We start from the raw sequence: 11,140 nt of genomic DNA on the forward strand, positions 1-11,140 counted from the left end.
ACAAAGAAAAAAAGGTGGCGTCTCGTTTGCCGGTTACTAAGATAAGCAAGAAACGAACCTTATTCGTGTGCGTGGAGAAGGTCACCTCTCCAGTTCCGAGGTTCTCCACCTCTTGCTCCACGTTGTGGGTGACGCCCTCGTCGTTCTTGGTGAGGAGTTGTTTGGTCGTCGTTTTGACGACGACGGGCGGTGTGGGGGTCTTTTTGGATCGCTGTGAAATCGGGATCTTGGAGGATACGGGGGTCGAGGAGGCCACGTAGCCTTGGTGCCGGATGTGCTCGCTGGTCGTGTACTCGGTGAACGTTTTGGGTTCGTCGCCTCGCGCGGGACTCTCGTCCTTACCGAAGGTTGAGAACTTATGCGTGTTGACCGTTTGTATGTCGATATTAGCGGGCAGGTCTTGCGTTTCCTTTTCGATTGTGTAATTGCCGCTCTTGTCTTCGAAGTGCGATGGATCTATTTGCGAGTAGTGCAAAATGAGTTGACCGGTGACGGGATCTCTCACGGCGGTGCTCGGGTCGATATCTCCTGTGTCCGGGTCGATGTCTCCGTATTCCGTTTTAATTCTTCCAGTTACAGGGTCGATCTTGCCAGACAACGTCATAGTTTGTGTGACGGTTGTCCTTGCTCCCTTAAGTCTTGGATCATCAGGATCCACGTCGATCGTTTCACCGGTAATCGGGTCGATAATTTGATATACATATACGGTTTTAGTTGTGATAATTCTTCCGGTTGTTTCATCAATGGTACATTCCTTTGGGTCGATTTCCTTGACTCTTCCTTTTTCATCTTTCTGTGTAATAATGTAGATCTTCACGATTATTAGTTTACCCGTTCTTGAATCGATCTTTCCTAGCTTGGTGTAAATTTCTCCAGTTCCAGGATCGACTTGCGAAGCAGAGTACAAAGGTTCATTATTTTCATCAACATCACCTGTTGCTGTGTAAATCTGGCCATTGACTGGGTCAACTTTAATAAGAGATTTCTCAACATCTGTAGCTCTAGAGATAGTTCCAGTTTTCGGGTCCAAACGACCGTAGATAGAAATGATGTAACCCGTATTAGGATCGATTTGGCCAGCGGTGTACAGAACTTCTCCAGTTTTAGGATCTTTCGGTCCAGCGATCCAAATTTGGTTAGTTTTAGGATCGACTTTGACGTTTTTAGGATCGTTTGAAACAATTTGTTTTCCAGAAACGGGATCGATTTTAGTTTGGATTATTCTGAGGCACATTAACCTGCCGATATCCTTGTCTGGTTTACCGGACTTAGGATTGATTTGTCCAGTTCGCAATAAGAATTGACCAGTAACAGGGTCGACTTTAAGTTCTTTGCTTTCGAATTTGCCTGTCTTGGGATCATTGTATGTAACTGTTCCCTTGACCAAATCAATTTGTCCATACTTAGTATTGATGATGTTGTTATCAGGATTGAGTTGACCTGTGCTGCTTTCAATAACCGAGTTCTTAGGTTCAATAACACCTTTCTTAGCATCAACTTTTCCAACGAAAGATGTAACTTCGACAACTGGATCAATATGACTGCCTACAACAAGCAACTGGCCAAGATTTGGATTAACTTTACCAGTCTTTGGATCTACAACACCCTTAATAAAGATCTGGCCATTGTTTTCATCGATGGTAATTGGTTTAGCATCTTGAGAACCTGTTGTATCCGAAACAAACATTACTCCGTTTGATGGGTCGATAACACCATATTTAGTAGAGATATTGCCAGTTTCCGCATCAACTTTTCCTTTTGTATGTTCGACTACTGCCTCTTCGATGTTCACCTTGCCTGTTCTACTGTCAATAGGACCTGTTATAGTAGTAATATCAACAACGGGATCGTCTTGTTTAGCTACACTCAAAATCATACCAAGATTAGGATCAATCTTTCCAGTTTTCGGATCAATAGCACCAGAATTAATGAAGATTTGTCCAGTTTCACTAAGAATTGTACCATCCTTAGTTTGTTTCTGTCCTGCTGTATCAGTTATCACCATACTTCCCTTATTAGAATCGATAACTCCGTATTTGGTTTCAATAAAACCGTTAGGGTCTAGTACTCCTGTAAGATGTTCCACTTCAGCAGTGCAGAAATCAGGTTTCTTTGTTTTCGGATCGACTCTTGTAAATATAACCATTATCTTAACGATCTTCTTCTTAGGTGGTGCAGGCGGAGCGGTAGTAGGTTTGGTAGGAGCAACACCTTGAACCGATGTAATAGGTGTTGCTTTTTGATATTGATTTGTCATAGGAGATGATGTACGCACAGGAGATTGCAACGGGGTTTGTACAGGCGTAGTCGGCGCTTTAACGGGAGTTGGAATTTGTCTTGCTGGGGACACACTAGCTCTTTGTGAAACTGGTGCCGCTTTAGGCAGAACATTCTGCTTATCAACAATCATCAATTGTTGAGCGAATGTCGGATCAACTTTGCCTGTCTTAGGATCAACTACTGATGTCGTTACGATTATAGCTCCCGTCTTGGGATCGATCTCTGCTTGTTTAAGCTCTTGCTTACCAGTTACAGGGTCCTTATACAGGATTTGACCTGACTTCGGATCGATAATACCGAAATCGGTATGTATCTTTCCATCTTCAAGACTGACATAACCCTTAGCAGCGTCTACATTACCAGAGCTAGCGTCCACAGATTTAGTTTTAGGATCGAATTTGCTTGTGATAATCACAAGTCTTATTTCACCCTTTGATGGTGGCTTGGCATGTGACACGACTGGTTTGTTAACAATGCTATACTGTTGTGCCAATAAGGGATCTACTTTACCCGTCTTCGGGTCGACAACATTGCTGGTTAATAGCATATGTCCCGTGGCTGGGTCAATTTGTGCCTTTCTTACTTCTTGTTTACCTGTCTTTGGATCTTTGATTGTAATCTCTCCCGTTGCTGGGTCAATAACACCTAGCTCTGTGCGTATTTTGCCATCTGAGCCAACAGTACCACTGACTGTATCCACTTGTCCCTGAGTGGGATCAATCTTCTTAGTTCTTGGATCGTATTTAGTTGTAATTATAACAAGGTGAATTTCTCGTTCAACTGGCTTAACATCTTTATCAACAATGGTAAATTGTTGCGCAAGAGATGAATCAACTTTTCCTGTCTTGGGATCTACTACACCTGAATTTACGATAAGGTGTCCTGTTTTAGGATCGGCAATAGCATTCTTCACTTCTTGATTGCCAGTTAGTGAATCTACTTGTTCAATCTTACCGGTCTTAGGGTCGATAACACCAAAGTTGCTATGAACTTTACCATCAGCGGCAACGATTCCACGGGATGTTTCTACGTGGCCATTAGGATTATCTAATCTCTTATACTTCGAGTCATATTTGCTAGTAATAACCACCAATTGAACTTCTTTACCAGGTACAGATGCAAACGTGTCTTTAGGCTTATTTACAACTGAGTACTGTTGTCCTAATGTAGGATCGACTAATTTAGTGTTAGGATCAATGACACCGGAAGTGAGGAGCATATTTCCTGTCTTAGGATCAACTGTCGCCTTCTTTGTTTCTTGTTTTCCTGTCACTGGATCAGTTATCGTTATTTGACCAGTCGCCGGGTCGATAACACCAACATCAGTGTAAACTTTATCATCATCTCCAAGTTTACCAGTAACAGTGTCAACGTGTGCGTTGGTAAGGTCAAGTTTCTTAGTCTTAGGATCATATTTAGACGTCACAATAACTAAGTTCATGTATCTCTCTGGCATGCCTTTTGGCGCATCTTTATCTACAACAGTCAATTGCTGTCCTAGAGACGAATCTGATTTACCAGTCTTCGGGTCAATTACACCAGACGTAAGTAAGAAGCTGCCTGTTTTAGCATCGATAGAGGCTTGCTTCGAATCTCTTTTCCCAGTTTTGGGATCTGTGTAATAAATTTTGCCCGAGTTAGGGTCTAATATACCGAAGTTTGTGTGTACTTTACCATCTTTGTCACTTATAATGGCTTGAGATGTTTCGATGAAACCATTAGGATTGTCAAGTTTTTTGGTCTTCGTATCATATTTACCAGTAATAGCAACAACTTGTACTTCCCTTCCAGGTACAACGGCGAATGTGCTGGTAGGTTTATCGACAATGCTATATTGTTGACCTAAAGAGGTGTCTAATTGTCCAGTTCTGGGATCAATAACACCGGATACAAGAAGAATATTACCCGTCTTAGGATCGACTTGAGCTTGTTTAACTTCCTGTTTGCCAGTTTTCGGATCCGTAACTTGTATGTTACCGGTTCTAGGGTCAATGACTCCATATTCGGAGTATATTTTACCATCAGCACCACTGAGCACACCTTTAATTGAATCTACGTGAGCAAATGCTGGGTCGAGTTTCTTACTCTTCAAATCATACTTGCTGGTAATCACGACTAATCTTACTTCTCTATTTGCTTTAGTTGCATCTTTTTCAACAATGCTAAACTGTTGACCCAATGATGAATCGACCTTGCCTGATTTAGGATCCAACACGCCAGTAGTTACGAGCAAGTTGCCGGTCTTTTGATCGACGTATGCCTGCTTGGGATCCTGCTTTCCTGTTTTGGGATCAACAAATTCAATCTTTCCTGATCGTGGATCGATAACACCGTAGTTGGAATTAATAGTGCCATCCGCCGAAACAACAGCTCTTGAAACTTCAACGTGTCCGTGACTTGCATCCAGTTTCTTATGTTTACCATCGTATTTTCCTGTAATAACTACCAGGTCTACTTCCCTGCCCGGTTTAGCACCAACTTTATCATCAGCTTTCTCTACGAAGCAGTATTGTTGAGCCAACGTTGGATCCATCTTTCCAGTCTTGGGGTCAATAACACCAGACGTGAAGAGAATATGACCTGATTTAGAATCAACGTGGCCATTCTTTACTTCTTGTTTACCAGTTGCGGGGTCTGTGTAGTTCACTTGACCCGATTTCGTATTAATTGTTTCTTTTTCTGTCGTTATTTTGCCGTTTGCTTTATTAAGCGTGCCTTTAGTGACCAAAATAGTGCCATTTGCATCGTCAAACTTTTTCGATTTAGGATTGTAGCGACCTGTTATTATAACAACTTGAATTTCGTTATCTGGCTTAGCAATAACTGGAATTACAGCTGCCGCTGGTGTTTCATGATGCGCTCTCTCTGAATCAAGCAAAGCTAAAGTTGGGTCGATTACATTAGGCTTTGGAGATTTAGCTTGTTCTTTAAGAGCTGCGGATTGAACGTAATCAATTCCTGGCGTCTTTAATTTGCTCGGATCTTCAGGTGTTTTACGTTTTTCTGCACTTTCAGCCACCTTTTTATCTTCACCAGGAGCGTAATTGAAAGCGAGTCCCGCCTTCCTCGTGCCTGGACTTTGACTGTCATCCATACCTCTCTGTTTTTCATCATTGATCGGTTCTTTTTCATAACTAAATGCACCTTGAATGTAAGGTTTTCTTGTTGGGCTCTTCTCTGTGTCTGTATATTCGTACGGTTTTGTAAAACGTTTCTCTTCCTTCGTTGGACTCTTATCCACTGAACTATCAAGGTTAGAGCTATCGTTGGATGTATCGAGCACAGCTATCTTAGCTTTGGGATCTTTGAGTTTCTTATCCTTGTCTTTCGGAGACTTTTCTTTTGGAGATTTATCTTTACCCTTGGGTGATTTTTCTCTGGGCGACTTTTCTTCTTTAGGCGATTTGTCTTTCTTACCGAATAAGCCGAAACCTCCCTGTTTGGTCAGGATGGTGGGGAAGGAGAACAAAAAATAAAAATTATTAAAAACAAAACTCAATAATTAGAAAATAAAATGCGTTCGTGGACATCTACGAACATATAGTGCGAACTAAACATTGTATGCGCTTCATGCTTTGCTTGATCTAACATAGAGAATATTTACAACATTTGAATTGAACATACAATCTATTTCTTATGCATTTTTCATCAAAGTGAAACTACCATTCCTTCTTATGGACAAGTGTTGTTTCATCATTGCAGTTTATTACTTACCTTTGACTTTTTAGGTGTAGTTTCAATGTTATTTGCAACGCCTGGGTCGCTTGTCGTGTCGGTACCTGGCCAATAAAACACTCTGTTTTAGTTTCAAAAGTGAAATGATATATTTTCGAGACCATTCTCTAGGTCCTAGGATATAGTAAGATAAATTTATGTTCGAGAAGTAATTTTAAACACTGATACTCTCCATTATAATTTAATGTCATTGTAATATCCAATATGCTCTTGACAGTTTTTTGTAGATTTCTAATCTAAATTTCTTCGTTTATTTTATAACTATCTATAAAAATATTTACCGTTTTCAGCCGGTTTCTTTTGCTCTGCCAATTTCTTTTCCTCTTTCTTCTCCGGTGGCGCTGTGGGCATCACTTTAACCGCACCGGGCGGTGGTTTCTGAAATAATTATTTAAAAATTTATTCGTTTTCTTCATAGATAAGGTTTATAACTAACTACATCACTCTTCAACTACTACGACAAACTGGTTTCCTGTAATTTAGAAATGGACTGGAAAAATTATTAAAGAACATGATTATCTTGTTCTTTAATAATTTCCTATTTTAATTGTTGTAAGTTATAGAAAAGATGTCATTTTTTATTCATGATTGATTAAATTTGACAAAATAGTGTTTATTGAGGTACAATTAATAACTAGAATTATAAAATTGTAATTCGGTATTTCAATTAAAATCCCGATTAATAATTAGTATACCATTTCCAAATTTCAGGAATCTCGAGGAAATAAAGAAAAATAAAACCAAATCTAAAAAGCAAAATGAATGGAGACACATGGTAAGGTTCATGATAATGGATCTACAGTCTACACACACTCGCGAAATCAAATAATAAGGTGCTATTACAAAGTGCTTTTTATAAATACCTACGCGTATAGATAATTCTTACAAACTACAAAATTAAGCATTTTCTTAAAACTCTTATGAATTATTTTTTAGCAATTCATTGAATTTAAAGCAATTTATCTCGCTCTAACGCACAACTTATCTGATTGATAGAAAGAGACAGCAGTACTACAAAATACTAATAGGCGAAAGCTTCTGTAAAATCCCCTAATTTCATTCAAGTTTCGAATCAATAATTTTTCTATAAGTACCAATAACACTAAAATTATCTATACGCGCTAAAACAAGCCAAATACAGTGATCACAAATGTATGTGTATCGAAACCGTAGCTATAGACTGGACTGGATACCGCTCGTGGATGCTCTAACCGTGTGCTTAAACTTACGCTTTAAGCTTATTGTAACAGACGCAATTACAGAGGTTATTTATTTTTAAGGTCCGATTAAACAAAACTATATGATTTCCCTCATTTAGCTAGACAAATATGTGGATAGCTTCAAATAAACAAGAGGGTAGTTTAAAAAAATCCGCGTCTTTCCGGTTCCATAAGTTACAATAACTCGATCGATTTTTTTTTTAATTATTTCAAATGTTGGATTTAGTGAGCCTTTAGGAAACTTCCTGTGTGGACATTTTGATGGGATTTTTTTGTGGTTGAAAGCTTAAAAATCATCGTTAATGGTACGTATAAAACTAAAATTAAATTTCAAGCCCATTTATTTGAATCGTCACGAGTTTATTTATGTAACTCAACCCCATCCAAACATTGGTTGACTATGCACCGGTTCGGAAACCAGTGAAGCAAGTGCACTATAAAACTGTCACTGATTATCTATTTGTTATCTTCTTCTATAATATAAAAATGAATCCCAAAATGTGTTGGTAAGCGCATAACTCGAGAACGGCTGAACCGATTTCGATAATTCTTTTTTTATTATATTCCTTGAAGAACGAGGACGGTTCTTATGTAGAGAAAACGTGAATATGTACCACGGGCGAAGCCGGGGCGGACCGCTAGTTACAAATGGCAGTAAGCTAAAAGTGAATGTAAAGCACACGGCATTCCACGAGAGGTGTGTATGTGTGCACCTGTGTGCGCTCGGCGAGGTACTCCCCCTCGAGCGAGCTGGCGGACGACGCGCTCGCCGCGCCGCCCGACCGCCGCCGCAGCTGCGTCCCACACAACCCACCACGTCTTATATTACGAAGTAATGCCCGGGTATTATTTTAACATAATTTTTTGGCAATTTTTTGTATTTTAATAATAGAGACTGTGCTAATTTTTTAACCGACTTCAAAAAAAAAGGAGGAGGTTATCAATTCGGCCGGTATGTTTTTTTTATGTATGTACACCGATTACTCCGAGGTTTCTGAACCGATTTACGGTTTTTTTTTGTTCGATGCGGGATGGTGTCGAATTGGTGTCGAATTGGTCCCATAAAAATTTTATTCGGATAGGCCCAGTAGTTTTTATTTTATGAGCATTTTTGTCTGTATTTGTAAATGTTACAAGTGCAAGTTTGAAGTCGGTTGTTTTTAACGCAGTTATCACTTGTTATATGTATAATAATTATGTGTATAGTATTAATTTATTTCGTAAGTTATTTTAGTGAAAAAAAAAACATAGTTCACTCTTTAGAACTACTTTAAATTGTATTTATTGTACGAATAGTTCGAAGCATCCTTCTTTAAAACTATAGGTATTTAATGTACTCAAAAAAAATCTTGAGAATGTAAAGCCTAGTTTATATTTTCATGGTAAAATTCAACAAAAGCAACATATTAAGTATTTATACATACATATTAAGTATTTCAATGTACTGCGTATAATACCCGGGCATTTGGTACTGTTTCGTTATTGATGATATGCATTAGTTGACGCATAAAAAAATGAGTCTTAGTAATACCACATACTAAGGACTGCCATTTTAAATACTTGGCAGTTTCATAACTTATTCTCTGTTTAAACTTTAATCACAAATTTGATTTAATTTGTAATAAATATAAGACGTATCAACACGCCAACTCTGTTACTAATTCCAAAAATTTTGAACCCTTTAAATGAAAAATGACCATGTTTGATTAAGTATGAGTAAGATGATAAACATGCAAACTCTATTTTAGTTGTTAATTGATTATTTAAATTACTATTGTGTAAAACTTGAATATTTCAAAAATAATTGGTTTTGTAACTACATTTTTTTTTTTATTAAACACTTAGCGAGAATCTTACATAAATTGCGCATGTGAAACTAAACTACATTAACGAGAAATAAATAACAAAGAAAAATTCACTTTACACGAATGAATAAAAATTCCTAGATCATCCCAATTAAAAATAAAAAAAAATCATCATAGTATGTACTTTAGAATTAACTTCATACAAAATATTAAAAAAAACAGTAATAACCCGTCATTAAAACCTACCCAAACTAAAAATCACAACCGCAACATTAATCGACTTGAAAAAACAAAAAAAGTCAAAAAATCCTAAAAAAAAATGTCAAAAAACATTGCCCCATTACCTTATCCTTAATAGTCGGTCTTGGGGCAGGCTGCGGGGGCATTGTGTGCCTCTTCGCTGCATCTGGGGGCATGTCATCTTTGTCGCCTGATGATAGCGCTGTAATTTACGGAAAAATATATTAATATAGTGTATAATTGTAAATTTTTAAGATTATTTATTTATTTATTTAACCCTTTAATAGTTGTACAGTTAAGAAAAAAGATTACATAATTATAATCGAAAAATATTAGGAAAAATTAAGTTTTTCGTTTGTCTAGTGAGAAAAAACCTTTCACTGTCAGTATGAAATTGATAAGTACTCAGGTGTTAAAACGCGGTTATTCATTTTAACAAGTCAACACATATTATATTGTAATAAACATAATACATAAATTAAATATTAACGACAATAAAATAGCTACATTGGTTTTAATTGATAAATACATTAATAGAATAGAGAACCTTTAAATGACTCATGTTTACTCGTAATAAATATGCATTAGCACAACTACATAAATAACCAGTGACCAAAGAAATGTTAATAATATTTGTTTAAGTACATTAGCAATCATCTGATTTATCATCACTTTTAAACGATTTCTCTCAGAGAAGACATAAATTAGGCACAAATATGTGTTAACTAGAGAGTAACCTTGTTTTTTAAGTAATCAACATGAAAATTCTACCCTTGTCACAGTAATTATCACTTTGATTTTTCTATGATACAAGTTTAAGACCGCGACTTTTCTCCCAAATAAAAAATAGCTCTTTGTGGAGTCACACCGCCTATCTCTACACAAGTATATGAATTTTCTACCAAAATCGTTTACAATTTTTTGTTTCAAAACAACATCACGTCCAAACAAACTTGAGAATTTATAATATAGCGTGATGTACATCTGGTTTACGTTATTTATTTACATGTAATTCCGCGAATTTCCGGCAAAATGCTTGTTTACATTATTGAACGTTTTCGCTAAAAAACTCTGCGTGGATTGAGTAATAAATTAATTTAATCACACCACTATTTTTAACTGAATCTCAGGTGACTGAAAACTTGTTTATTTGTTTTTTATTTCTTATCATTCTTATGTGTTTTTATATTTATTACACAAATTTCCACCCCCCCCTCCTTTTACTCTTTGTAATAACAATTTAAATGAAAATTAATAAATTTTCACCACAAATCAATAGCCAATATCAATCTCCGTAGTTCACTCTACCTAACCATCAAACCTTTCAGGTGTAACACCAAAACAAACGCACAAACAAAACTCACAAGTGCACGCCGGATTCCAACAATCGTCGAACACCATTATCACGTTTACAAATAAATATAAATAATATTAAATATTCAACGCGAAACACGTCTGCTCATCACGGGTGCCGCCTCTCTACTGAATAAGTACACAGTTCTGACGTAATCGTAAATAAAACTAAAATAACTACTACTTCATTATTCTTATACCGATGCTAGGCTAATTTTTGCGAGCTGCATTCAAGATTAGGCGAATTTGTATGCGTGGGAATAAGGCTGGTGACACACTGGGCGGAAAAATACAAAGGTATCATAGATATTTAAATACGTTTGGACGATTGTTTGTCTGGTGTAAAAAATAGAGATACTGTCAGTTTATGACTGATAAAGTGCGTAATGTGTTCCTATTTGCGGTTTCCACTAAAACTGAAGTGAAAGTGGAAATTGTTAAAATTAGATTAAGAAGCCCTATTGTAAACAGATTAAGAATCTATCCAAATTTACAAATTATCATTGA

General features: G+C 37.0%; 1 protein-coding gene across 2 annotated transcripts in view; it reads right to left on the bottom strand.

The window, feature by feature from the left end:
* The window catches only part of LOC123702003 (protein 4.1 homolog), a 64,114-nt gene that overhangs the window by 4,682 nt on the left and 48,292 nt on the right, over positions 1–11,140 (bottom strand). Inside the window, exons 1-5 of one of the 2 annotated variants that reach the window (XM_045649635.1) lie at positions 10,645–10,765; positions 9,385–9,482; positions 6,297–6,393; positions 5,995–6,059; positions 59–5,716 (exon numbers count right to left, since the gene is read on the bottom strand). In XM_045649635.1, the coding sequence (XP_045505591.1) occupies positions 59–5,716; positions 5,995–6,059; positions 6,297–6,393; positions 9,385–9,482; positions 10,645–10,681 (5,955 nt within the window). In that variant the 5' untranslated portion in view covers positions 10,682–10,765. Of the gene's footprint in view, positions 1–58; positions 5,717–5,994; positions 6,060–6,296; positions 6,394–9,384; positions 9,483–10,644; positions 10,766–11,140 lie in introns of those variants that run through there. The other variant, XM_045649636.1, reaches the window with a different exon arrangement.

The sequence above is a fragment of the Colias croceus genome, chromosome 22 (assembly GCF_905220415.1).
Source record: "Colias croceus chromosome 22, ilColCroc2.1".
Lineage (NCBI taxonomy): Eukaryota > Metazoa > Arthropoda > Insecta > Lepidoptera > Pieridae > Colias > Colias croceus.